We start from the raw sequence: 27856 nt of genomic DNA, 5'->3' as shown, positions 1-27856 counted from the left end.
CTCTCTCCCCTCCTTCACTCTCTCCCCTTCTCTCTCTCTCCCCTCCTCTCTCTCTCCCCTCCTTCACTCTCTCTCCCCTCCTTCCCTCTCTCCCCTCCTTCTCTCTCCCCTCCTCTCTCTCTCTCCCCTCCTTCTCTCTCCCCTCCTCTCTCTCTCTCCCCTCCTCTCTCTCTCTCCCCTCCTTCTCTCTCTCTCCCCCTCCTTCTCTCTCTCTCCCCCTCCTTCTCTCTCTCCCCCTCCTCTCTCTCCCCTCCTTCTCTCTCTCTCTCCCCTCTTTCTCTCCCCTCCTTCTCTCTCTCTCCCCTCCTCTCTCTCTCTCTCCCTCCTTCTCTCTCTCTCTCTCTCTCTCCCCTCCTCTCTCTCTCCCCTCCTTCACTCTCTCTCCCCTTCTCTCTCTCTACCCTTCTCTCTCTCTCCCGTCCTCTCTCTCTCCCCTCCTTCTCTCTCTCTCCCCTCCTTCTCTCTCTCCCCTCCTCTCTCTCTCCCTTCCTTCCCTCTCCCCTCCTCTCTCTCTCTCTCTCCCCTCCTCTCTCTCTCCCCTCCTTTTCTCTCTCTCCCCTCTTTCTCTCTCTCCCCTCCTTCTCTCTCTCCCCTCCTTCTCTCTCTCCCCTCCTTCTCTCTCTCCCCTCCTTCTCTCTCTCTCCCCTCATTCTCTCTCTCCTCTCCTTCTCTCTCTCTCCCCTCCTTCACTCTCTCCCCTCCTTCTCTCTCTCTCCTCTCCTTCCCTCTCCCCTCCTTCTCTCTCCTTCTCTCTCCCCTCCTTCTCTCTCTCCCCTCCTTCTCTCTCTCCCCTCCTTCACTCTCTCCCGTCCTTCTCTCTCCCCTCCTGTCTCTCACCTCCTTCACTCTCTCCCCTCCTTCCCTCTCCCCTCCTTCTCTCTCCCCTCCTTCCCCCTCTCCTCTCCCCTCCTTCTCTCTCTCCCCTCCTTCTCTCTCTCCCCTCCTTCTCTCTCTCCCCTCCTTCTCTCTCTCTCCCCCTCCTTCACTCTCTCTCCCCTCCTCTCTCTCTCTCCCCTCCTCTCTCTCTCTCCCCTCCTTCTCTCTCTCTCCCCCTCCTCTCTCTCTCTCCCCTCCTCTCTCTCTCTCCCCTCCTTCTCTCTCTCTCCCCCTCCTCTCTCTCTCTCCCCCTCCTCTCTCTCCCCCTCCTCTCTCTCCCCTCCTTCCCTCTCCCCTCCTTGTCTCTCCCCTCCTTCCCCCTCTCCTCTCCTTCTCTCTCCCCTCCTTCTCTCTCCCCTCCTTCTCTCTCCCCTCCTTCCCTCTCTCCCCTCCTTCCCTCTCTCCCCTCCTTTTCTCTCTCTCCCCTCCTTTTCTCTCTCTGCCCTCCTTCTCTCTCCCCCTCCTCTCTCTCCCCTCCTTCCCTCTCGCTCCCCTCCTTCTCTCTCTCTCTCTCTCTCCCCTTCCCTCTCTCTCCCCTCCTCTCTCTCTCTCTCTCTCTCTCCCCTCCTCTCTCTCTCCCCTCCTCTCTCTCTCCCCTCCTTCTCTCTCTCCTCTCCTTCACTCTCTCTCCCCTCCTTCACTCTCTCTCCCCTCCTTCACTCTCTCCCCTTCTCTCTCTCTCCCCTCCTCTCTCTCTCCCCTCCTTCACTCTCTCTCCCCTCCTCTCTCTCTCCCTTCCTTCCCTCTCCTCTCCCCTCCTCTCTCTCTCTCCCCTCCTCTCTCTCTCCCCTCCTCTCTCTCTCCCCTCCTTTTCTCTCTCTCCCCTCCTTCTCTCTCTCCCCTCCTTCTCTCTCTCCCCTCCTTCTCTCTCTCTCCCCTCCTCTCTCTCTCCCCTCCTTTTCTCTCTCTCCCCTCCTTCTCTCTCTCCCCTCCTTCTCTCTCTCCCCTCCTTCTCTCTCTCTCCCCTCATTCTCTCTCTCCCCTCCTTCTCTCTCCTCTCCTTCCCTCTCCCCTCCTTCTCTCTCCTTCTCTCTCCCCTCCTTCACTCTCTCCCGTCCTTCTCTCTCCCCTCCTGTCTCTCACCTCCTTCACTCTCTCCCCTCCTTCCCTCTCCCCTCCTTCTCTCTCCCCTCCTTCCCCCTCTCCTCTCCCCTCCTTCTCTCTCTCCCCTCCTTCTCTCTCTCCCCTCCTTCTCTCTCTCCCCTCCTTCTCTCTCTCTCCCCCTCCTTCACTCTCTCTCCCCTCCTCTCTCTCTCTCCCCTCCTCTCTCTCTCTCCCCTCCTTCTCTCTCTCTCCCCCTCCTCTCTCTCTCTCCCCTCCTCTCTCTCTCTCCCCTCCTTCTCTCTCTCTCCCCCTCCTCTCTCTCTCCCCCTCCTCTCTCTCCCCCTCCTCTCTCTCCCCTCCTTCCCTCTCCCCTCCTTGTCTCTCCCCTCCTTCCCCCTCTCCTCTCCTTCTCTCTCCCCTCCTTCTCTCTCCCCTCCTTCTCTCTCTTCCCTCTCTCCCCTCCTTCCCTCTCTCCCCTCCTTCCCTCTCTCCCCTCCTTCCCTCTCTCCCCTCCTTTTCTCTCTCTCCCCTCCTTTTCTCTCTCTGCCCTCCTTCTCTCTCCCCCTTCTCTCTCTCTCTCTCTCTCCCCTTCCCTCTCTCTCCCCTCCTCTCTCTCTCTCTCTCTCTCTCTCCCCTCCTCTCTCTCTCCCCTCCTCTCTCTCTCCCCTCCTTCTCTCTCTCCTCTCCTTCACTCTCTCTCCCCTCCTTCACTCTCTCTCCCCTCCTTCACTCTCTCCCCTCCCCTCCTCTCTCTCTCTCCCCTCCTCTCTCTCTCTCCCCTCCTTCTCTCTCTCTCCCCCTCCTTCTCTCTCTCTCTCCCTCTCTCTCTCCCCTCCTTCTCTCTCTCTCCCCTCCTCTCTCTCTCTCTCCCCTCCCCTCTCTCTCTCTCTCCCCTCCTCTCTCTCTCCCCTCCTTCACTCTCTCTCCCCTCCTTCACTCTCTCTCCCCTTCTCTCTCTCTACCCTTCTCTCTCTCTCCCGTCCTCTCTCTCTCCCCTCCTTCTCTCTCTCTCCCCTCCTTCTCTCTCTCCCCTCCTCTCTCTCTCCCTTCCTTCCCTCTCCTCTCCCCTCCTCTCTCTCTCTCTCCCTCCCCTCCTCTCTCTCTCCCCTCCTTTTCTCTCTCTACCCTCCTTCTCTCTCTCCCCTCCTTCTCTCTCTCTCCCTCCTTTCTCTCTCTCCCCTCCTTCTCTCTCTCTCCCCTCCTTCTCTCTCTCTCCCCTCCTTCTCTCTCTCTCCCCTCCTTCACTCTCTCCCCTCCTTCTCTCTCCTCTCCTTCCCTCTCCCCTCCTTCTCTCTCCCTCCTTCCCCCTCTCCTCTCCCCTCCTTCTCTCTCCCCTCCTTCTCTCTCTCCCCTCCTTCTCTCTCTCCCCTCCTTCCCTCTCTCCCGTCCTTCTCTCTCCCCTCCTGTCTCTTACCTCCTTCACTCTCTCCCCTCCTTCTCTCTCCCTCCTTCCCTCTCCCCTCCTTCTCTCTCCCTCCTTCCCCCTCTCCCCTCCTTCTCTCTCTCCTCCTTCTCTCTCTCCCTCCTTCTCTCTCTCCCCTCCTTCACTCTGTCTCCCCTCCTTCCCTCTCTCTCTCCCCTCCTCTCTCAATCACATCCTTCCCTCTCTCTCCCCTCCTTCCCTCTCTCTCCCCTCCTTCCCTCTCTCTCCCCTCCTTCTCTCTCTCTCTCCCCTCCTCTCTCTCTCTCCCCTCCTTCTCTCTCTCTCCCCTCCTTCTCTCTCTCTCCCCTCCTTCACTCTCTCTCCGCTCCTTCACTCTCTCTCCCCTTCTCTCTCTCCCTCCTCTCTCTCTCTCCCCTCCTTCACTCTTCACTCTCTCTCCCCTCCTTCCCTCTCCCATCCTTCTCTCTCCCCTCCTTCACTCTACCCTCCTTCCCTCTCCCTCCTTCTCTCTCCCCTCCTTCCCCTCTCCTCTCCCTCCTTCTCTCTCTCCCCTCCTTTTCTCTCTCTCCCTCCTTTTCTCTCTCTCCCTCCTTTTCTCTCTCTCCCCTCCTTTTCTCTCTCTCCCCTTCTCTCTCCCCTCCTCTCTCTCCCCTTCTCTCTCCCCTTCTCTCTCTCCCTCCTCTCTCTCTCTCCCCTCCTTCACTCTTCACTCTCTCTCCCTCCTTCCCTCTCCCATCCTTCTCTCTCCCCTCCTTCACTCTACCCTCCTTCCCTCTCCCCTCCTTCTCTCTCCCCTCCTTCCCCCTCTCCTCTCCCTCCTTCTCTCTCTCCCCTCCTTTTCTCTCTCTCCCTCCTTTTCTCTCTCTCTCCCCTCCTTTTCTCTCTCTCCCTCCTTTTCTCTCTCTCCCCTCCTCTCTCTCTCCCCTCCTCTCTCTCTCCCCCTCCTCTCTCTCCCTCCTTCTCTCTCTCTCTCTCCCCTCCTTCCCTCTCTCTCTCCCCTCCTTCTCTCTCTCTCTCTCCCCCTTCTCTCTCTCTCTCTCCCCTCCTTCCCTCTCTCTCTCCCCTCCTTCTCTCTCTCTCTCTCCCTCCTTCTCTCTCTCTCTCTCCCTCCTTCTCTCTCTCTCTCTCTCTCCTCTCTCTCCCCTCCTTCTCTCTCTCTCCCTCCTTCCCTCTCTCTCCCTCCTCTCTCTCTCCCCTCCGTCACTCTCTCTCCCCTCCGTCACTCTCTTCCCTCCTTCACTCTTCCCTCCTTCCCTCTCCCCTCCTTCTCTCTCCCCTCCTTCTCTCTCTCCCCTCCTTCTCTCTCTCCCTCCTTCTCTCTCTCTCCCGTCCTTCTCTCTCCCCTCCTTCCCTCTCCTCTCCCCTCCTCTCTCTCTCTCCCCTCCTCTCTCTCTCCCTCCTTTTCTCTCTCCCCTCCTTCACTCTCTCTCCCCTCCTTCACTCTCTCTCCCTCCTCTCTCTCTCTCCCCTCCTCTCTCTCTCTCCCCTCCTCTCTCTCTCTCCCCTCCTTCACTCTTCACTCTCTCTCCCCTCCTTCTCTCTCCCCTCCTTCACTCTCCCCTCCTTCCCTCTCCCCTCCTTCTCTCTCCCCTCCTTCCCCCTCTCCTCTCCCCTCCTTCTCTCTCTCCCTCCTTTCTCTCTCTCCCCTCCTTTTCTCTCTCTCCCCTCCTTTCTCTCTCTCCCTCCTTCTCTCTCTCTCCCCTCCTCTCTCTCCCCTCCTCTCTCTCTCTCCCCCTCCTCTCTCTCCCCCTTCTCTCTCTCCCTCCTTCCCTCTCCCTCCTTGTCTCTCCCTCCTTCCCCCTCTCCTTCTCTCTCCCTCCTTCTCTCTCTACCCTCTCTCCCTCCTTCCCTCTCTCCCCTCCTTCCCTCTCTCCCCTCCTTTTCTCTCTCTCCCTCCTTTTCTCTCTCTCCCCTCCTTTTCTCTCTCTGCCCTCCTTCTCTCTCCCCCTCCTCTCTCTCCCTCCTTCCCTCTCTCTCCCTCCTTCTCTCTCTCTCTCTCTCTCTCTCTCCCTTCCCTCTCTCTCCCCTCCTCTCTCTCTCTCTCTCCCTCCCTCTCTCTCTCTCTCTCTCTCTCCCCTCCTGTCTCTCCCTCCTTCTCTCTCTCCCCTCCTTCTCTCTCTCTCCCCTCCTTCTCTCTCCCCTCCTCTCTCTCTCCCCTCCTCTCTCTCTCCCTCCTCTCTCTCTCCCCTCCTTCACTCTCTCTCCCCTCCTTTTCTCTCTCCCTCCTCTCTCTCTCCCCTCCTTCTCTCTCTCCTCCCTCCTTCACTCTCTCTCCCCTCCTTCTCTCTCTCCCCTCCTTACCTCTCTCCCCTCCTTTTCTCTCTCTCCCCTCCTCTCTCTCTCTCTCCCCTCCTTCTCTCTCTCCCCTCCTTCTCTCTCTCCCCTCCTTCTCTCTCTCCCCTCCTTCTCTCTCTCCCCTCCTTCTCTCTCCCTCCTCTCTCTCTCCCCTCCTCTCTCTCTCCCTCCTTCACTCTCTCTCCCCTCCTTTTCTCTCTCTCCCCTCCTTCTCTCTCTCCCTCCTCTCTCTCTCCCCCTCCTTCTCTCTCTCCTCTCCTTCACTCTCTCCCCCTCCTTCACTCTCTCTCCCCTCCTTCACTCTCTCCCCTTCTCTCTCTCTCCCCTCCTTCACTCTCTCTCCCTCCTTCCCTCTCTCCCCTCCTTCTCTCTCCCCTCCTCTCTCTCTCTCCCCTCCTCTCTCTCTCTCCCCTCCTTCTCTCTCTCTCCCCCTCCTTCTCTCTCTCCCTCTCTCTCTCCCTCCTTCTCTCTCTCTCCCCTCCTCTCTCTCTCTCTCCCCTCCCTCTCTCTCTCTCTCCCCTCCTCTCTCTCTCCCCTCCTTCACTCTCTCTCCCCTCCTTCACTCTCTCTCCCCTTCTCTCTCTCTACCCTTCTCTCTCTCTCCCGTCCTCTCTCTCTCCCCTCCTTCTCTCTCTCTCCCCTCCTTCTCTCTCTCCCCTCCTCTCTCTCTCCCTTCCTTCCCTCTCCTCTCCCCTCCTCTCTCTCTCTCTCCCTCCCCTCCTCTCTCTCTCCCCTCCTTTTCTCTCTCTACCCTCCTTCTCTCTCTCCCCTCCTTCTCTCTCTCTCCCCTCCTTCTCTCTCTCCCCTCCTTCTCTCTCTCTCCCCTCCTTCTCTCTCTCTCCCCTCCTTCTCTCTCTCTCCCCTCCTTCACTCTCTCCCCTCCTTCTCTCTCCTCTCCTTCCCTCTCCCCTCCTTCTCTCTCCCTCCTTCCCCTCTCCTCTCCCTCCTTCTCTCTCCCCTCCTTCTCTCTCTCCCTCCTTCTCTCTCTCCCTCCTTCCCTCTCTCCCGTCCTTCTCTCTCCCCTCCTGTCTCTTACCTCCTTCACTCTCTCCCTCCTTCTCTCTCCCTCCTTCCCTCTCCCCTCCTTCTCTCTCCCCTCCTTCCCCCTCTCCCCTCCTTCTCTCTCTCCTCCTTCTCTCTCTCCCCTCCTTCTCTCTCTCCCCTCCTTCACTCTGTCTCCCCTCCTTCCCTCTCTCTCTCCCCTCCTCTCTCAATCACATCCTTCCCTCTCTCTCCCCTCCTTCCCTCTCTCTCCCCTCCTTCCCTCTCTCTCCCCTCCTTCTCTCTCTCTCTCCCCTCCTCTCTCTCTCTCCCTCCTTCTCTCTCTCTCCCTCCTTCTCTCTCTCTCCCCTCCTTCACTCTCTCTCCGCTCCTTCACTCTCTCTCCCTTCTCTCTCTCCCCTCCTTCACTCTTCACTCTCTCTCCCCTCCTTCCCTCTCCCATCCTTCTCTCTCCCCTCCTTCACTCTACCCTCCTTCCCTCTCCCCTCCTTCTCTCTCCCCTCCTTCCCCCTCTCCTCTCCCTCCTCTCTCTCCCTCCTTTTCTCCCTCTCCCTCCTTTTCTTTCTCTCCCCTCCTTTTCTCTCTCTCCCCTCCTCTCTCTCTCCCTTCTCTCTCTCCCCTTCTCTCTCTCCCCTCCTCTCTCTCTCTCCCCTCCTTCACTCTTCACTCTCTCTCCCTCCTTCCCTCTCCCATCCTTCTCTCTCCCCTCCTTCACTCTACCCTCCTTCCCTCTCCCCTCCTTCTCTCTCCCTCCTTCCCCCTCTCCTCTCCCTCCTTCTCTCTCTCCCCTCCTTTTCTCTCTCTCCCCTCCTTTCTCTCTCTCCCCTCCTTTCTCTCTCTCCCCTCCTCTCTCTCTCCCTCCTCTCTCTCTCCCCTCCTCTCTCTCCCTCCTTCTCTCTCTCTCTCTCCCCTCCTTCCCTCTCTCTCTCCCTCCTTCTCTCTCTCTCTCTCCCCTTCTCTCTCTCTCTCTCCCTCCTTCCCTCTCTCTCTCCCTCCTTCTCTCTCTCTCTCTCCCTCCTTCTCTCTCTCTCTCTCTCCCTCCTCTCTCTCCCTCCTTCTCTCTCTCTCCCTCCTTCCCTCTCTCTCCCCTCCTCTCTCTCTCCCCTCCGTCACTCTCTCTCCCCTCCGTCACTCTCTTCCCTCCTTCACTCTTCCCTCCTTCCCTCTCCCCTCCTTCTCTCTCCCCTCCTTCTCTCTCTCCCCTCCTTCTCTCTCTCCCCTCCTTCTCTCTCTCCCCTCCTTCTCTCTCTCCCCTCCTTCTCTCTCTCCTCCCGTCCTTCTCTCTCCCCTCCTCTCTCTCTCTCTCCCCTCCTCTCTCTCTCTCTCCCCTCCTCTCTCTCTCCCCTCCTTTTCTCTCTCCCCTCCTTCACTCTCTCTCTCCCCTCCTTCACTCTCTCTCCCCTCCTCTCTCTCTCTCCCCTCCTCTCTCTCTCTCCCTCCTCCTCTCTCTCTCCCCTCCTTCACTCTTCACTCTCTCTCCCCTCCTTCTCTCTCCCCTCCTTCTCTCTCCCCTCCTTCCCCCTCTCCTCCTCTCCCCTCCTTCTCTCTCTCCCCTCCTTTTCTCTCTCTCCCCTCCTTTTCTCTCTCTCCCCTCCTTTTCTCTCTCTCCCCTCCTTCTCTCTCTCTCCCCTCCTCTCTCTCTCCCCCTCCTCTCTCTCCCCTCCTTCCCTCTCCCCTCCTTGTCTCTCCCCTCCTTCCCCCTCTCCTTCTCTCTCCCCTCCTTCTCTCTCTACCCTCTCTCCCCTCCTTCCCTCTCTCCCCTCCTTCCCTCTCTCCCCTCCTTTTCTCTCTCTCCCCTCCTTTTCTCTCTCTCCCCTCCTTTTCTCTCTCTCCCCCTCCTTTTCTCTCTCTGCCCTCCTTCTCTCTCCCCCCTCCTCTCTCTCCCCTCCTTCCCTCTCTCTCCCCTCCTTCTCTCTCTCTCTCTCTCTCTCTCTCTCCCCTTCCCTCTCTCTCCCCTCCCTCTCTCTCTCTCTCTCCCCTCCTCTCTCTCTCTCTCTCTCTCTCTCCCCTCCTGTCTCTCCCCTCCTTCTCTCTCTCCCCTCCTTCTCTCTCTCTCCCCTCCTTCTCTCTCCCCTCCTCTCTCTCTCCCCTCCTCTCTCTCGCCCCTCCTCTCTCTCTCCCCTCCTTCACACTCTCTCTCCCCTCCTTTTCTCTCTCCCCTCCTCTCTCTCTCCCCCTCCTTCTCTCTCTCCTCCCTCCTTCACTCTCTCTCCCCTCCTTCACTCTCTCCCCTTCTCTCCTCTCTCCCCTCCTCTCTCTCTCTCCCCTCCTTCCCCTCTCTCCCCTCCTTCTCTCTCTCTCTCTCTCCCCTCCTCTCTCTCTCCCCCTCCTTCTCTCTCTCCTTTCCTTCTCTCTCTCTCCCCCTCCTTCACTCTCTCTCCCCTCCTTCCCTCTCTCCTCTCTCCCCTCCTCTCTCTCTCCCCTCCTTCCCTCTCTCTCCCCTCCTTCCCTCTCTCCTCCCCTCCTTCTCTCTCTCTCTCCCCTCCTCTCTCTCTCTCCCCCTCCTTCTCTCTCTCTCTCCCCTCCTTCTCTCTTCTCTCTCCCCTCTCTTCTCTCTCTCTCTCCCCTCCTTCTCTCTCTCTCCCCTCCTCTCTCTCTCTCCCCTCCTTCTCTCTCTCTCGTCCCCTCCTTCTCTCTCTCTCTCCCCTCCTCTCTCTCTCTCTCCCCTCCTTCACTCTCTCTCCCCTCCTTCCCTCTCCCCTCCTTCCCTCTCTCTCCCCTCCTTCCCTCTCTCTCCCCTCCTTCCCTCTCTCTCCCCTCCTTCTCTCTCTCTCCCCTCCCTTCTCTCTCTCTCCCCTCTTTCCTCTCTCTCTCCCCTCTTTCACTCTCTCTCCCCTCCTTCCCTCTCTCTCCCCTCCTTTTCTCTCTCTCCCCTCCTTCTCTCTCTCCCCTCCTCTCTCTCTCCCCTCCTTCTCTCTCTCCTCCCTCCTTCACTCTCTCTCCCCTCCTTCACTCTCTCCCCTTCTCTCTCTCTCTCCCTTCTCTCTCTCCTCCCCTCTCTCTCTCTCTCCCCTCCTTCACTCTCTCTCCCCTCCTTCCCTCTCTCCCCTCCTTCTCTCTCTCTCTCTCTCTCCCCTCCTCTCTCTCTCCCCTCCTTCTCTCTCTCCTTTCCTTCTCTCTCTCTCCCCCTCCTTCACTCTCTCTCCCCTCCTTCCCTCTCTCTCTCTCCCCCTCCTCTCTCTCTCCCCTCCTTCCCTCTCTCTCCCCTCCTTCTCCTCTCTCTCCCCCTCCTTCTCTCTCTCTCTCCCCTCCTCTCTCTCTCTCCCCTCCTTCTCCTCTCTCTCTCCCCTCCTTCTCTCTCTCTCTCTCCCCTCCTTCTCTCTCTCTCCCCTCCTCTCTCTCTCCCCTCCTCCTCTCTCTCTCTCCTCTCTCCCTCCTTCTCTCTCTCTCTCCCCTCCTCTCTCTCTCTCCCCCTCCTTCACTCTCTCTCCCCTCCTTCCCTCTCCCCTCCTTCCCTCTCTCTCCCCTCCTTCCCTCTCTCTCCCCTCCTTCTCTCTCTCTCTCCCCTCCTCTCTCTCTCTCCCCTCCTTCTCCCTCTCTCCTCTCCTCTCTCTCTCTCCCCTCCTTCTCTCTCTCTCTCGCCTCATTCTCTCTCTCTCCCCTCTTTCTCTCTCTCTCCCCTCTTTCACTCTCTCTCTCCCCTCCTTCACTCTCTCTCCCTCCTTCACTCTCTCTCCCCTCCTCTCTCTCCCCTCCTCTCTCTCTCTCCCCTCCTTCACTCTCTCTCCCCTCCTTCACTCTCTCTCTCCCCTTCTCTCTCTCCCCTTCTCTCTCTCCCCTCCTCTCTCTCTCTCCCCTCCTTCACTCTTCACTCTCTCTCCCCTCCTTCCCTCTCCCATCCTTCCCTCTCCCCTCCTTCACTCTACCCTCCTTCCCTCTCCCCTCCTTCTCTCTCTCCCCTCCTTCTCTCTCTCCCCTCCTTTTCTCTCTATCCCCTCCCTCTCTCTCTCTCCCCTCCTTCTCTCTCTCTCCCCCTCCTCTCTCTCCCCTCCTTCTCTCTCTCTCTCTCCCCTCCTTCCCTCTCTCTCTCCCCTCCTTCCCTCTCCCCTCCTTCCCTCTCTCTCCCCTCCTTCCCTCTCTCTCCCCTCCTTCTCTCTCTCTCTCCTCCTCCTCTCTCTCTCTCCCCTCCTTCTCTCTCTCTCCCTCCTTCTCTCTCTCTCTCTCCTCTCTCTCTCTCCCTCCTTCTCTCTCTCTCTCTCTTCCTCTCTCTCTCTCCCCTCCTTCTCTCTCTCTCCCCTCCTTCTCTCTCTCTCCCCCTCTTTCTCTCTCTCTCCCCTCTTTCACTCTCTCTCCCCTCCTTCCCTCTCTCTCCCCTCCCTTCTCTCTCTCTCCCCTCCTCTCTCTCTCCCCTCCTTCTCTCTCTCTCCCCTCCTTCACTCTCTCCCCTTCTCTCTCTCTCCCCTCCTCTCTCTCTCTCCCCTCCTTCACTCTCTCTCCCCTCCTTCCCTCTCTCCCCTCCTTCTCTCTCTCTCTCTCTCCCCTCCTCTCTCTCTCCCCTCCTTCTCTCTCTCCTTTCCTTCTCTCTCTCTCCCCTCCTTCCCTCTCTCTCCCCTCCTTCCCTCTCTCTCCCCTCCTTCTCTCTCTCTCTCTCCCCTCCTTCTCTCTCTCTCTCCCCTCCTCTCTCTCTCTCCCCTCCTTCTCTCTCTCTCCCCTCCTTCTCTCTCTCTCTCCCCTCCTTCTCTCTCTCTCCCCTCCTTCTCTCTCTCTCTCCCCTCCTTCTCTCTCTCTCTCCCCTCCTCTCTCTCTCCCCCTCCTTCACTCTCTCTCCCCTCCTTCCCTCTCCCCTCCTTCCCTCTCTCTCCCCTCCTTCCCTCTCTCTCCCCTCCTTCTCTCTCTCTCTCCCCTCCTCTCTCTCTCTCCCCTCCTTCTCTCTCTCTCTCCTCTCTCTCTCTCTCCCCTCCTTCTCTCTCTCTCTCCCCTCCTTCTCTCTCTCTCCCCTCTTTCTCTCTCTCTCCCCTCTTTCACTCTCTCTCCCCTCCTTCACTCTCTCTCCCTCCTTCACTCTCTCTCCCCTCCTCTCTCTCCCCTCCTCTCTCTCTCTCCCCTCCTTCACTCTCTCTCCCCTCCTTCACTCTCTCTCCCCTTCTCTCTCTCCCCTTCTCTCTCTCCCCTCCTCTCTCTCTCTCCCCTCCTTCACTCTTCACTCTCTCTCCCCTCCTTCCCTCTCCCATCCTTCCCTCTCCCCTCCTTCACTCTACCCTCCTTCCCTCTCCCCTCCTTCTCTCTCTCCCCTCCTTCTCTCTCTCCCCTCCTTTTCTCTCTCTCCCCTCCTTTTCTCTCTCTCCCCTCCTTTTCTCTCTCTCCCCTCCCTCTCTCTCTCTCCCCTCCTTCTCTCTCTCTCCCCCTCCTCTCTCTCCCCTCCTTCTCTCTCTCTCTCTCCCCTCCTTCCCTCTCTCTCTCCCCTCCTTCTCTCTCTCTCTCTCCCCTCCTCTCTCTCTCCCCTCCTCTCTCTCTCCCCTCCTCTCTCTCTCCCCTCCGTCACTCTCTCTCCCCTCCGTCACTCTCTCTCCCCTCCTTCACTCTTCCCTCCTTCCCTCTCCCCTCCTTCTCTCTCCCCTCCTTCCCCCTCTCCTCTCCCCTCCTTCTCTCTCTCCCCTCCTTCTCTCTCTCCCCTCCTTCCCTCTCTCCCGTCCTTCTCTCTCTCTCCAGTCCTTCTCTCTCTCTCCCCTCCTTCTCTCTCTCTCCCCTCCTCTCTCTCTCCCTTCCTTCCCTCTTCTCTCCCCTCCTCTCTCTCTCTCTCCCCTCCTCTCTCTCCCCTCCTTTTCTCTCTCTCCCCTCCTTCACTCTCTCTCCACTCCTTCTCTCTCCCCTCCTTCCCCCTCTCCTCTCCCCTCCTTCTCTCTCCCCTCCTTCTCTCTCTCCCCTCCTTCTCTCTCTCCCCTCCTTCCCTCTCTCCCGTCCTTCTCTCTCCCCTCCTGTCTCTCACCTCCTTCACTCTCTCCCCTCCTTCTCTCTTCCCCTCCTTCCCTCTCCCCTCCTTCTCTCCCCTCCTTCCCCCTCTCCTCTCCCCTCCTTCTCTCTCTCCCCTCCTTCTCTCTCTCCCCTCCTTCTCTCTCTCTCCCCCTCCTTCACTTCTCTCTCCCCTCCTTCCCTCTCTCTCTCTCCCCTCCTCTCTCTCTCCCCTCCTTCCCTCTCTCTCCCCTCCTTCCCTCTCTCTCCCCTCCTTCTCTCTCTCTCTCCCCCTCCTCTCTCTCTCTCCCCTCCTTCTCTCTCTCTCTCCCCTCCTCTCTCTCTCTCCCCTCCTTCTCTCTCTCTCTCCCCTCCTTCTCTCTCTCTCCCCTCCTTCTCTCTCTCTCCCCTCCTTCACTCTCTCTCCCCTCCTTCACTCTCTCTCCCCTCCTCTCTCTCTCTCCCCTCCTTCACTCTCTCTCCCCTTCTCTCTCTCTCCCCTTCTCTCTCTCCCCTCCTCTCTCTCTCTCCCCTCCTTCACTCTTCACTCTCTCTCCCCTCCTTCCCTCTCCCATCCTTCTCTCTCCCCTCCTTCACTCTACCCTCCTTCCCTCTCCCCTCCTTCTCTCTCTCCCCTCCTTTTCTCTCTCTCCCCTCCTTTTCTCTCTCTCCCCTCCTTCTCTCTCTCCCCTCCTTCTCTCTCTCTCCCCCTCCTCTCTCTCCCCTTTTTCTCTCTCTCTCTCTCCCCTCCTTCCCTCTCTCTCTCCCCTCCTTCTCTCTCTCTCTCTCCCCTCCTCTCTCTCTCCCCTCCTCTCTCTCTCCCCTCCTTCCCTCTCTCTCCCCTCCTCTCTCTCTCCCCTCCTCTCTCTCTCCCCTCCGTCACTCTCTCTCCCCTCCGTCACTCTCTTCACTCCTTCACTCTTCCCTCCTTCCTTCTCCCCTCCTTCTCTCTCCCCTCCTTCCCCCTCTCCTCTCCCCTCCTTCTCTCTCTCCCCTCCTTCTCTCTCCCCTCCTTCCTTCTCTCCCGTCCTTCTCTCTCTCTCCCGTCCTTCTCTCTCTCTCCCCTCCTTCTCTCTCTCTCCCCTCCTTCTCTCTCTCTCCCCTCCTTTCTCTCTCCCTTCCTTCCCTCTTCTCTCCCCTCCTTTTCTCTCTCTCCCCTCCTTCACTCTCTCTCCCCTCCTTCATCTCTCTCCCCTCCCCTTCTCTCTCTCCCCTCCTCTCTCTCTCTCCCCTCCTTCACTCTTCACTCTCTCTCCCCTCCTTCCCTCTCCCCTCCTCTCTCCCCTCCTTCACTCTACCCTCCTTCTCTCTCCCCTCCTTCTCTCTCCCCTCCTTCCCCCTCTCCTCTCCCCTCCTTCTCTCTCTCCCCTCCTTCTCTCTCTCTCCCCCTCCTCTCTCTCCCGCTCCTCTCTCTCCCCTCCTTCTCTCTCTCTCTCTCCCCTCCTTCCCTCTCTCTCTCTCCCCTCCTTCTCTCTCTCTCTCTCTCCCCTCCTCTCTCTCTCCCCTCCTTCCCTCTCTCTCCCCTCCTCTCTCTCTCCCCTCCTCTCTCTCTCCCCTCCGTCACTCTCTCTCCCCTCCGTCACTCTCTTCCCTCCTTCACTCTTCCCTCCTTCCCTCTCCCCTCCTTCCCCCTCTCCTCTCCCCTCCTTCTCTCTCTCCCCTCCTTCCCTCTCTCCCGTCCTTCTCTCTCTCTCCCGTCCTTCTCTCTCTCCCGTCCTTCTCTCTCTCTCCCCTCCTTCTCTCTCTCTCCCCTCCTTCTCTCTCTCTCCCCTCCTCTTTCTCTCCCCTCCTTCCCTCCTCTCCCCTCCTCTCTCTCTCCCCTCCTCTCTCTCTCCCATCCTTTTCTCTCTCTCCCCTCCTTCACTCTCTCTCCCCCTCCTTCACTCTCTCTCCCCTCCTTCACTCTCTCTCCCCTCCTCTCTCTCTCTCCCCTCCTTCACTCTCTCTCCCCTCCTTCACTCTCTCTCCCCTTCTCTCTCTCCCCTCCTCTCTCTCTCTCCCCTCCTTCACTCTTCACTCTCTCTCCCCTCCTTCCCTCTCCCCTCCTTCTCTCTCCCCTCCTTCACTCTCCCCTCCTTCCCTCTCCCCTCCTTCTCTCTCCCCTCCTTCCCCCTCTCCTCTCCCCTCCTTCTCTCTCTCCCCTCCTTTTCTCTCTCTCCCCTCCTTTTCTCTCTCTCCCCTCCTTCTCTCTCTCTCCCCTCCTTCTCTCTCTCTCCCCCTCCTCTCTCTCCCCCTCCTCTCTCTCCCCTCCTTCTCTCTCTCTCTCCCCTCCTTCTCTCTCTCTCTCTCCCCTCCTTCCTCTCTCCCCTCCTTCCCTCTCTCTCCCCTCCTCTCTCTCTCCCCTCCTCTCTCTCTCCCCTCCGTCACTCTCTCTCCCCTCCGTCACTCTCTTCCCTCCTTCACTCTTCCCTCCTTCCCTCTCCCCTCCTTCTCTCTCCCCTCCTTCCCCCTCTCCTCTCCCCTCCTTCTCTCTCTCCCCTCCTTTTCTCTCTCTCCCCTCCTTTTCTCTCTCTCCCCTCCTTCTCTCTCTCTCCCCTCCTTTTCTCTCTCTCCCCTCCTTCTCTCTCTCTCCCCTCCTTCTCTCTCTCTCCCCCTCCTCTCTCTCCCCCTCCTCTCTCTCCCCCTCCTCTCTCTCCCCTCCTTCTCTCTCTCTCTCCCCTCCTTCTCTCTCTCTCTCTCCCCTCCTCTCTCTCTCCCCTCCTTCCCTCTCTCTCCCCTCCTCTCTCTCTCCCCTCCTTCCCTCTCTCTCCCCTCCTCTCTCTCTCCCCTCCTCTCTCTCTCCCCTCCGTCACTCTCTCTCCCCTCCGTCACTCTCTTCCCTCCTTCACTCTTCCCTCCTTCCCTCTCCCCTCCTTCTCTCTCCCCTCCTTCCCCCTCTCCTCTCCCCTCCTTCTCTCTCTCCCCTCCTTTTCTCTCTCTCCCCTCCTTCTCTCTCTCTCCCCTCCTTCTCTCTCTCTCCCCTCCTTCTCTCTCTCTCCCCTCCTCTCTCTCTCCCCTCCTTCTCTCTCTCTCTCCCCTCCTCTCTCTCTCCCCTCCTCTCTCTCCCCTCCTCTCTCTCTCCCCTCCTTCCCCCTCTCCTCTCCTTCTCTCTCTCCCCTCCGTCCCTCTCTCCCGTCCTTCTCTCTCCCCTCCTTCACTCTCTCTCCCCTCCTTCACTCTCTCTCCCCTTCTGTCTCTCTCTCCCCTCCTCTCTCTCTCCCCTCCTTCACTCTCTCTCCCCTCCTTCACTCTCTCTCCCCTCCTCTCTCTCTCCCATCCTTCCCTCTCTCTCCCCTCCTCTCTCTCTCCCCTCCGTCACTCTCTTCCCTCCTTCACTCTTCCCTCCTTCCCTCTCCCCTCCTTCTCTCTCCCCTCCTTCCCCCTCTCCTCTCCCCTCCTTCTCTCTCTCCCCTCCTTTTCTCTCTCTCCCCTCCTTCTCTCTCTCTCCCTTCCTTCTCTCTCTCTCCCCTCCTTCTCTCTCTCTCCCCTCCTCTCTCTCTCCCCTCCTTCCCTCTCCTCTCCCCTCCTCTCTCTCTCTCTCTCCCCTCCTCTCTCTCTCCCCTCCTCTCTCTCCCCTCCTCTCTCTCTCCCCTCCTTCCCCCTCTCCTCTCCTTCTCTCTCTCCCCTCCTTCCCTCTCTCCCGTCCTTCTCTCTCCCCTCCTTCACTCTCTCTCCCCTTCTTCACTCTCTCTCCCCTTCTGTCTCTCTCTCCCCTCCTCTCTCTCTCCCCTCCTTCACTCTCTCTCCCCTCCTTCACTCTCTCTCCCCTCCTTCCCTCTCCCCTCCTTCCCTCTCCCCTCCTTCCCCCTCTCCTCTCCCCTCCTTCTCTCTCTCCCCTCCTTTTCTCTCTCTCCCCTCCTTTTCTCTCTCTCACCTCCTTCTCTCTCTCCCCTCCTTCTCTCTCTCTCCCCCTCCTCTCTCTCCCCCTCCTCTCTCTCCCCTCCTCTCTCTCTCTCTCCCCTCCTTCCCTCTCTCTCCCCTCCTTCTCTCTCTCTCTCTCCCCTCCTTCCCTCTGTCTCCCCTCCTTCTCTCTCTCTCTCCCCTCCTCTCTCTCTCCCTCCTTCCCTCTCTCTCCCCTCCTTCTCTCTCTCTCTCTCCCCTCCTCTCTCTCTCCCCTCCGTCACTCTCTCTCCCCTCCTTCTCTCTCCCCTCCTTCACTCTTCCCTCCTTCCCTCTCCCCTCCTTCTCTCTCCCCTCCTTCCCCCTCTCCTCTCCCCTCCTTCTCTCTCCCCTCCTTCCCCCTCTCCTCTCCCCTCCTTCTCTCTCTCCCCTCCTTCTCTCTCTCCCCTCCTTTTCTCTCTCTCCCCTCCTTTTCTCTCTCTCCCCACCTTCTCTCTCTCTCCCCTCCTTATCTCTCTCTCCCCCTCCTCTCTCTCCCCTCCTTCTCTCTCTCTCCCCCTCCTCTCTCTCCCCTCCTTCTCTCTCTCTCCCCTCCTTCCCTCTCTCTCCCCTCCTTCTCTCTCTCTCTCTCCCCTCCGTCTCTCTCTCCTCTCCTCTCTCTCTCCCCTCCTCTCTCTCTCCCCTCCTTCACTCTCTCTCCCCTCCTTCTCTCTCCCCTCCTTCACTCTTCCCTCCTTCCCTCTCCCCTCCTTCTCTCTCCCCTCCTTTTTCTCTCCCCTCCTTCCCCCTCTCCTCTCCCCTCCTTCTCTCTCTCCTCTCCTTCTCTCTCTCCCCTCCTTCTCTCTCTCCCCTCCTTCCCTCTCTCCCCTCCTCTCTCTCCCCTCCTTCTCTCTCTCCCCTCCTTTTCTCTCTCTCCCCTCCTCTCTCTCTCTCCCCCTCCTCTCTCTCCCCTCCTTTTCTCTCTCTCCCCTCCTCTCTCTCTCTCTCCCCTCTTTCTCTCTCCCCTCCTTCCCTCTCTCTCCCCTCCTTATATCTCTCTCTCTCCCCTCCTCTCTCTCCCCTCCTCTCTCTCTCCCCTCCTTCACTCTCTCTCCCCTCCTTCCCTCTCCCCTCCTTCTCTCTCCCCTCCTTCACTCTTCCCTCCTTCTCTCTCCCCTCCTTCCCCCTCTCCTCTCCCCTCCTTCTCTCTCTCTCCCCTCCTTCTCTCTCTCCCCTCCTTCCCTCTCTCCCCTCCTTCCCTCTCTCCCCTCCTTCTCTCTCTTCCCTCCTTCTCTCTCTCCCCTCCATCTCTCTCTCTCTCCCCTCCTTTTCTCTCTCTCCCCTCCTCTCTCTCTCCCCTCCTTCCCTCTCTCCCCTCCTTCTCTCTCTCTCTCCCCTCCTCTCTCTCTCCCCTCCTTCACTCTCTCTCCCCTCCTTCACTCTCTCTCCCCTCCTTCCCTCTCCCCTCCTTCTCTCTCCCCTCCTTCTCTCTCCCCTCCTTTTCTCTCCCCTCCTTCACTCTTCACTCTTCCCTCCTTCCCTCTCCCCTCCTTCTCTCTCCCCTCCTTCCCCCTCTCCTCTCCCCTCCTTCTCTCTCCCCTCCTTTTCTCTCCCCTCCTTCACTCTTCCCTCCTTCTCTCTCCCCTCCTTCCCCCTCTCCTCTCCCCTCCTTCTCTCTCTCCCCTCCTTCTCTCTCTCCCCTCCTTCTCTCTCTCTCTTTCCTCATTTCCCCCTCCTCCTGTCACCTCCTCTCTTTATTTCATGACTATTACGTCAGCCGCAGGACCAATCAGCTTCTCTCTCTGATCCTCCTCTTTCTTCATGTACTCCCTCCCTTTATCCCTACCTCTTTCTGAGCTGAGGTGCATGCTCAATAATAAGTCCTGGGGAAAAGGACAAGGCTATGATGATCATTGTGAATCACTGATTAATAGATTTCATGGGACTCCTGGCTCCAGCAGGTTAATCACCCCCCCCCCCCTATTTCTCCCCTCTCCTCTCTTTTCTCCCCTCTCTCTCTCTCTCTCTCTCTCTCTCTGGTGAATACATTTTACAATGGCTGTTAGACTAATACGCTGTTTAATTAAACAGGAGGGAACATAAGTGGAGACGGTTAGCAGGTGTTGCCTGAAATGTTGCAAAACCAACACACAGATCTACATACACTACTTTCAAGGCAGTGTGTGTTTAATAGTTTTACCTCAGTAGAGCCCAGACGTCAAGCTGTTAACTTGCTGACCCGGTCTCTCTCCATCGCTGTGCTGTCTCTCTCCTTCTCTCTGTCTCTGAGAGCTGCCTGCCATTCACCACTCAGCCCTTCTTAATTTAATGAACACTTATCAGCCCACAATTTGTTTAAACATTTATTCACACCACTAAAGTCCTCATAACAATTGTTTTTTCACCCTGCTCCAAATTGGTCTCACTAGAGTCCCAGCCGACAGAAAATAACAGCTGTAAAAGTGTGTGTGTGTGTGTGTGTGTGTGTGTGTGTGTGTGGTACTTGATTGCATGTCTGCTTGCCAGCGTCAAAATGTTTATATATGCATCCAGCTCGCTCTGTTCAATCATTTTAAAAGGCTAATTGATAGCCTTTTAAAATGATAAACTTGGATTAGCTAACACAACGTGCCATTGGAACACAGGAGTGATGGTTGCTGATTATGGGCCTCTGTACGCCTATGTAGATATTCCATTCAAAATCAGCCATTAGAAAACCCTTTTGCAATTATGTTAGCACAGCTGAAAACTGTTCTGATTAAAGAAGCAATAAAACTGGCCTGCTTTAGACTAGTTGAGTATCTGGAGCATCAGCAGTTGTGGGTTCGATTACAGGCTCAAAATGGCCAGAAATAAAGAACTTTCTTCTGAAACTCGTAAGTCTATTCTTGTTCTGAGAAATGAAGGCTATTCCATGCGAGAAATTGCCAAGAAACTGAAGCTCTCATACAACGCTGTGTACTACTCCCTTCACAGAACAGCGCAAACTGGCTCTAATCAGAATAGAAAGAGGAGTGGGAGGCCCCGGTGCACAACTGAGCAAGAGGACAAGTACATTAGACTGTCTAGTTTGAGAAACAGACGCCTCACAAGTCCTCAACTGGCAGCTTCATTAAATAGTACCCGCAAAACACCAGTTTCAACTTCAACAGTGAAGAGGCGACTCCGGGATGCCCATCTTAATCTTTTATTTTTATTGGTCAGTCTGAGATATGGCTTTTTCTTTGCAACTCTGCCAAGAAGGCCAGCATCCCGGAGTCACCTCATCAATGTTGACGTTGAGGACCCAATCGCACAGGGCGGGGCGGGGTTGAGACCCAGGGCTTCCAGCTTAATGATGAGCTTGGAGGGTACTATGGTGTTGAATGCTGAGCTGTAGTCAATGAACAGCGTTCTTACATAGGTATTCCTCTTGTCCAGATGGGATAGGGCAGTGTGATGGCGATTGCATCGTCTGTGGACCAATTGGGGCGTTATGCAAATTGCAGTGAGTCTAGGGTGAAGGTGGAGGTGATATGATATACTAGTCTCTCAAAGCACTTCATGATGACAGAAGTGAGGGCTACGGGACGATAGTCATTCAGTTCAGTTACCTTGGTGGACATCTTGAAGCAAGTGGGCACAGCAGACTGGGATAGGGAGCGATTGAATATGTCCGTAAGCACACCAGCCAGCTGGTCTGCGCATGCTCTGAGGATGCGGCTAGGGATGCCGTCTGGGCCGGCCTTGCGAGGGTTAACATGTTTAAGTGTCTTACTCACGTTGGCCATGGAGAAGAAGAGCCCACAGTTCTTGGTAGCAGACCGCGTCGGTGGCACTGTGCTATCCTCAAAGCGGGCAATTTTCTTTTGTCTGATTTTCTTTTTGTAGTCCGTGATTGTCTGTAGACCCTGCCACATACGTCTCATGTCTGAGCTGTTGAATTGTGACTCCACTTTGTCCTTATGCTGACATTTTGATTGTTTGATTGCCTTGCGGAGAGAATAACTACACTGTTTATATTTGTATGTGACAATCCCAGATGTCTCTCTGGAAAGCAACCCTTGCTCTAATTTCATCTACCTTGTTATCTAGAGACTGGGCATTAGCAAGTAATATACTCGGAAGCGGTGAGTGGTGTGTGCGCCTCCGAAGTCTGACCAGAAGGCCACTCCGTCTACCTCTTCTGTGGCGACGTTGTTTTGGGTAAATTCCTTGAGTGGTTTGAACAAAGGATCCACATAGGGAAGGTCGTATTCTTGGTCGTAGTGCTGGTAAGCTGACGTTGCTCTGATATCCAATACTCCATCATTCTCCTTCTTGGTCAAATAGCCCTTACACAGCCTGGAGGTGTGTTTTGGGTCATTGTCCTGTTGAAAAACAAATGATAGTCCCACTAAGCACAAACCAAAAGGGATGGCGTATCGCTGCAGAATGCAGTGGTAGCCATGCTGGTTAAGTGTGCCTTGAATTCTAAATAAATCACTGACAGTGTTACCAGCAAAGCACACCCACACCTTCACTCCTCCTCCTCCATGCTTCACGGTGAGAACCACACATGCTGAGATAATCCGTTCATCTACTCTGCGTCTCACAAAGACACGGCGGTTGGAACCAAACATCTCAAATTTAGACTCATCAGACCAAAGGACAGATTTCCAGCGGTCTAATGTCCATTGCTCGTGTTTCTTGCCCCAAGCACATCTCTTCTTCTTATTGGTGTCCTTTAGTAGTGGTTTCTTTGCAGCAATTCGACCATGAAGGCCTGATTCACGTAGTCTCCTCTGAACAGTTGATGTTGAGATGTGTCTGTTCCTTGAACTCTGAAGTATTTATTTGAGATGAAATTTCTGAGGCTGGTAACTCTAATGAACTTATCCTCTATATCAGAGGTAACTCCGGGTCTTCCTTTCCTGTGGTGGTCCTCATGAGAGCCAGTTTCATCATAGCGCTTGATGGTTTTTGTGACTGCACTTGAATAAACTTTCAAAGTTCTTGAAATGTTAGCTTAAAAAAAAAAAATCTTTATTTGACTAGGCAATGTTCCGGATTTACTGACCTTCATGTCTTAAAGTAATGATGGACTGTCGTTTATCTTAGCTTATTTTAGCTGTTCTTGCCATAATATGGACTTGGTCTTTTACCAAATAGGGCTATCTTCTGTATACCACCCCTACCTTGTCAAAAAACAACTGATTGGCTCAAATGCATTAAGAATGAAAGAAATTCCACAAATTTTACTTTTAACAAGGCACACCTGATAATTGAAATGCATTCCAGGTGACTACTTCATGAAGCTGGCTGAGAGAATGCCAAGAGTGTGCAAAGCTGTCATCAAGGCTAGGGGTGGCTACTTTGAAGAATCTCAAATATATTTTGATTTGTTTAACACTTTTTTGTTTACTACATGATTCCATATGTGTTATTTCATTGTTTTGATGTTTTCACTATTATTCTACAATGTAGAAAATACTAAAAATAGAAAACCCCTTGAATGAGTAGGTGTGTCCACACTTGTTGACTGGTCCTATATATGTGTGTGTGTGTGTGTGTGTGTGTGTGTGTGTGTGTGTGTGTGTGTGTGTGTGTGTGTGTGTGTGTGTGTGTGTGTGTATGTATGTGTGTATGTATATATATATATATACACACAGTTGAAGTCGGAAGTGTACATACACCTTAGCCAAATACATTTAAACTCAGTTTTTCACTATTCCTGACATTTAATCCTAGTAAAAATGTCCTGTCTGTCACAAGCGTCGTTTTGAACAGACCAAGGCGCAGCGTGTATAGTGCTCATCTTCATTTATTTAGAGAGAAAACTTAAACAAAATAACCAAACGACAAAACAGTACACAGACTAATACGGAAAACAACCACCCACAAAACCCAAAGGAAAACAGGCTGCCTAAGTATGGCTTCCAATCAGAGACAATGAAAGACACCTGCCTCTGATTGGAAACCATACTCGGCCAACCCTGGAAAACGAAACATAGAAAATGAAAACTAGAACACATTCCCCTAGAAACCAACAAACCCCAAAACACACAAAACAACCCCCCCTGCCACGCCCTGACCATTCTACTATGGCAAATGACCCAAATGACCCAGTGTCAGGATGTGACACTGTCGTAGGTCAGTTAAGATCACCACTTTATTTTAAGAATGTGAAATGTCAGAATAATAGTAGAGAATGATTCATTTAATCTTTCATTTCTTTCATCACATTCCCAGTGGGTCAGAAGTTTACATATACTCAATTAGTATTTTGTAGCATTGGCTTTGTTTAACTTGGGTCAAACGTTTCGGGTAGCCTTCCACAAGCTTTCCACAATATGTTGGGTAAATTTTGGCCCATTCCTCCTGACAGCGCTGGTGTAACTGAGTCAGGTTTGTAGGGCTCCTTGCTCGCACACACTTTTTCAGTTCTGCCCACACATTTTCTATAGGATTGAGGTCAGGGCTTTGTGATGGCCACTCCAATACCTTGACTTTGTTGTCCTTAAGCCATTTTGTAACAACTTTGGAAGTATGCTTGGGGTCATTGTCCATTTGGAAGACCCATTTGTGACCAAGCTTTAACTTCCTGACTGATGTATTGAGATGTTGCTTCAATATATCCACATAATTGTCCTGCCTCATGATGCCTTTTATTTTGTGAAGTGCACCAGTCCCTCCTGCAGCAAAGCACCCCCACAACATGATGCTGCCACCCCCGTGCTTCACGGTTGGGATGGTGTTCTTCGGCTTGCATGCCTCCCCCTTTTTCCTGAAAAACATAATGATGGTCATTATGGCCAAACAGTTATATTTTTGTTTCATCAGACCAGAGGACATTTCTCCAAAAAGTATGATCTTTGTCCCCATGTGCTGTGGCGGCTCTCGTTGGTGGTAGAAGTAGACCAAGGCGCAGCGTGGTAAGTGTTCATGATTCGTTTATTCAAGAGACACTAAAACAAAATAACTACAGCAACAAAACGAAAGCGCACAGACACTAAACAGAAAACAAGATCCTACAACCTCAGGTGGAAAACAGGCTGCCTAAGTATGATTCCCGATCAGAGACAACGATAGACAGCTGCCTCTGATTGGGAACCACACTGGCCCAAAAACAAAGAAACAGAAAACATAGAATTTCCCACCCGCGTCACACCCTGATCTAACCAACCATAGAGAATAACAAGGATCTCTAAGGTCAGGGCGTGACATGTGCAGTTGCAAACCGTAGTCTGGCTTTTTTTAATGGCGGTTTTGGAGCAGTGGCTTCTTCCTTGCTGAGCAGCCTTTCAGGTTATGTCGATATAGGACTCGTTTTACTGTGGATATCGATACCTGTGTACCTGTTTCCTCCAGCATCTTCACAAGGTCCTTTGCTGTTGTTCTGGGATTGATTTGCACTTTTCGCACCAAAGTACGTTCATCTCTAGGAGACAGAATGCGTCTCCTTCCTGAGCGGTATGACGGCTGCATGGTCCCATGGTGTTTATACTTGCGTACCATTGTTTGTACAGATGAACGTAGTACCTTCAGGCATTTGGAAATTGCTCCCAAGGATGAACCAGACTTGTGGAGGTCTCCAATTGTTTTTCTGAGTTCTTGGCTGATTTCTTTTGATTTTCCCATGATGTCAAGCAACGAGGCAGTGAGTTTGAAGGTAGGCCTTGAAATACATCCACAGGTACACCTCCAATTGACTCAAATGATGTCAATTAGCCTATCAGAAGCTTCTAAAGCCATGACATAATTTTCTGGAATTTTCTAAGCTGTTTAAAGGCACAGTCAACTTAGTGTATTATAACTCAGTGAGTTATAAGTGAAATAATCTGTCTGTAAACAGTTGTTGGGAAAATGACTCGTCATGCACAAAGTAGGTGTCCTAACTGACTTGACAAAACTATAGTTTGTTAACAAGACATTTGTGAAGTGGTTGAAAAACTTGTTTTAATGACTCAAAACTACAATTTGTTAACAAGAAATTAGTGGAGTGGTTGAAAAACTAGTTTTAATGACTCCAACCTAAGTGTATGTAAACTTCCAACTTCAACTGTGTATACACACACACACACACACACACACACACACACACACACACACACACACACACACACACACACACACACACACACACCTGCAAATGACTGCAGAAGGAAAAGTACTGTCTGTGTCTGTTTGTATGTTTGTCTGTCAGTCTCTGCCTCTCTCTGTCTGTTTGTGTTGGTCTGTCTCTTTTTTTCTTAGGTATGTCAGTCTAGAGTAGACTATAACTACTACCCCCCTCTCTGTCTCCCTCTCTTTCTCTGCCCCCACTCTCAAACCTCTTTCCTTTCTCTATCTTTCACCCTCCCTCTCCCTTTCCCCTCTCTCTCTCGTGCTCTCAAACAGTGGTATGCCAGTCCAGACTATAACCTGTTCAGTCCGTACGTGGAGCACCGGAAGCTCCACCCCACCCAGCCCTTCTACGTCCTCCACCCCAAATATTTGTGGCATCTCTGGGACGTGATCCAGGGCAACACCCAGGAGACCATTCAGCCCAACCCACCCTCCTCTGGGTTTATAGGTGAGACTATGTATGCACACACATGCATACATGCACATACACACGTACAAGTGCACACACACATTACGCACACACACAAAAACACACACTCACACAAGTGTTCTATAAAGCTGGCTCTGTGGTTCTAATGTTAACGTTAGAGAGTCTGAGATGCGGCCAGTCCACTTCTCTATGTTGTGTAATAGAGTGTTGTATTATTTTAAAACAGCCATACAGGACCCGTCCTAAAGCACCACTGATTGGGCTATTCAAATCTAGTGAATGTCGTCATCAGAACAATGTAATTATTATTATATATTATACTCCTCCTGTCACCTCGGGGTCCAGTCGCCATGCCAACAACATAAGTGTGGGAGGGTTGGCATCATGTGCAATTTTCTATGCCCTAGATACAGCAATTATGACCATAGGAAGAGTGTGTGTGTGTGTGTGTGTGTGTGTGTGTGGAGTAGATAATGCAGACTCCAGTGGGTTTTTAATAGCCACAGGAAGTTGACGTGTCTTCTGCTGTAACTCCTCACACTCCCCTTCTCCCGACCTCTTAAGACGAGTTATTTCTGAATAGGTTATGCATGCATAACTGTTACAGGGGTATATTTTGTGTTGCAGTGGGATTTGGGGTGTTGTTTAGGTATACGGTAGTCGTTTAGTCCCATTTGGGGAGAACGATGTCTCAAAGATTTTATTGTCCCCAGTGATGTGGTGGTGTATTGCTGTGTTATATTACATATTGTTTAGGTAATTAGGTCAGTTTGGATTGCTCAGTAGACCAGTGAAACAACAAATCACACAAGAAACACAGAGAGACTGAATTCAGCACTTTCTTTGTACAGGTTTGGATGAAGGGGGGTGGGGGGGGTGGCACAAGACGTGGAGGATGGGGGCACCCCAAACGTCACACATGAATTCATGATTTGAAAGCCAATTCTCCCCAATGAAAATGCTGGCAGGTCTGGCAAAGTCCCATTCCCTGTATTTGAGATCCATGTAGTTCCTCAATAGAAAAGTTCAAGATCACCCACAGTCACCAGATCACCCACAGTCACCAGATCACCCATAGTCACCAGATCACCCACCAGATCTCCCGCAGCTGCCAGATCACCCACAGCCACCAGTGTAGCAGTCACCAGTATCCTCCTGGGCTGAACTGATCTATCTCCTGTAGAAAGTAGTCTTTGTTCTCTTGATAAACTTTCAGTCTTTGTAGCCTTTATCATCTCTTTACTGGATATCCCAATATAATATACCTAATATATCCCATAGCTTATTGCACTTTAGTCAGTGGCTGCATCTTATTCCCCTTACTTCTTTCCAGAGCCTTATGTAGTGCACTACTTTGGGGAATAGGGTGCAATTTGAGACGCAGCCTCAAACTCTCTCATCAGTCTTCACAGCTCGGACAGCACGGAGGCTGGGAGTAGGATACGCACTGGCTGTGTGTGTGTGGAGTGTGTCTGTGTGTGTTTGTTCGAGGCGTGGGGTCGGAGTGTGTGTGTGTGTGTGTGGGGGGGGGAATGTGACAGAGATACACCTTTTCACTTGGGCAGTGCTGTGTGTTTTGTGGTTTGCCAGTGTGTTGAGCGATGGTATTTACACCAAGACAAGCAGACTGTCAATAGAGCAGAGTGACATCAAATGGTACACACACACATAATTCATACACACACACAGATAATTCATACACACACACAATTCATACTCACACACATGCAGTACATATAATTCATGCACACACACACAGAATTCATACATACACACACACATGCACATAATTCATACACACACACACACACACACACACACACACACACACACAGATAATTCATACACACACACAAAATTCACACACATAATTCTCACACATACAATTCATACACACACACAATTCACACACATGCACAGAATTCATACACACACACACACAGTATTCACACACACACATAATTCATACACACACATACACAGAATTCATAGACACACACAGACACAAAATTCACAGACACACACATAATTTATAAACACACACACACAGATAATTCATACACACACACATACACATAATTCATACACACACATACACAGAATTTATTTACACAGAATTGACACACACACACACACACACACACACACACACACACACACACACACACACACACACAGACACACACACACACACACACACAGACACACACACACACACACACACACACACACACACACAGAATTCATACACACACACATACACAGAGATACACACACTTCCTCTTATGCATGCAGGACACATGCTCACTATATTACAGCCTCTGCCCCATCCCCCATACACTCACATAAACTTACTTTCTCTTAGACACACATGGACAATTTCTCTCGCACATACACACACATGCACAGGTAAACACAGCGTTCAGTAAACAAATGGAAGTGGCTGGAGAGACCCCCGAGGGGTTTTATGCATGGGGCTTGGAGCGCTCACGTTGTGATGGCCTATTGGTTCACACAGTGCACCGCTCAGCTAGCTAGCTACTGTATCATCATCATCCAACGATCATTCACTCTTCCCCGTTGGTCTTCCCGGCGTGCCTGCTCAGGAAGTGACCTCGGGAGGGTTGTTGCGCTCAGTGGCCGGGGTGCTGCAGCCATGGTTGTGGATACCGGTGGAGATCTGGGCGGTGCACGCCACCGTGTTGCTGTAGACACGCCGGTTGAGCTGGATGACGGTGGTCTTGGAGGGCATGGAGGAGAGGCCGTTCTCCGTGGCGCGCCGTTCACACTGGAACAGGATCAGGAAACACCTGTAGAACTGAGAAAGGGAGGAGATATTAGTTGGGAGGGAGAGATTTGAGGGGGGAACGGGTAGGGCAGATATGGCAGAAGGGAGTGAGGTGAGCAGGACAGAAGGAAGAGGTGGAGGAGAAGGCTGTTGCTACAGCAATGAGAAGCAAAAAACATCATTATCCATCTTCTCTTTTTGCTCATTTTGGTTGCATGAACCAACCAGGACTCATACATGGAGATCCTTTTATCATTTTCTAAGA

The 27856-nt window shown here is 53.9% G+C and overlaps 1 protein-coding gene across 3 annotated transcripts in view; it reads left to right on the top strand.

Moving 5' to 3' along the window:
* The window catches only part of LOC106586768 (beta-galactoside alpha-2,6-sialyltransferase 2), a 112550-nt gene that overhangs the window by 63505 nt on the left and 21189 nt on the right, over window positions 1-27856 (top strand). For all 3 annotated transcript variants that reach the window (XM_014174374.3, XM_082969157.1, XM_082969158.1), the window contains exon 5: window positions 24647-24821. In XM_014174374.3, coding sequence (XP_014029849.1) covers window positions 24647-24821 — 175 coding nt within the window. The remainder of the gene's footprint in view (window positions 1-24646; window positions 24822-27856) is intronic.

Source organism: Salmo salar, chromosome 25 (assembly GCF_965601325.2).
Source record: "Salmo salar chromosome 25, fSalSal1, whole genome shotgun sequence".
NCBI classification, from domain to species: Eukaryota; Metazoa; Chordata; class Actinopteri; order Salmoniformes; family Salmonidae; genus Salmo; species Salmo salar.
This window is presented reverse-complemented; position numbering and strand designations above follow the sequence as displayed.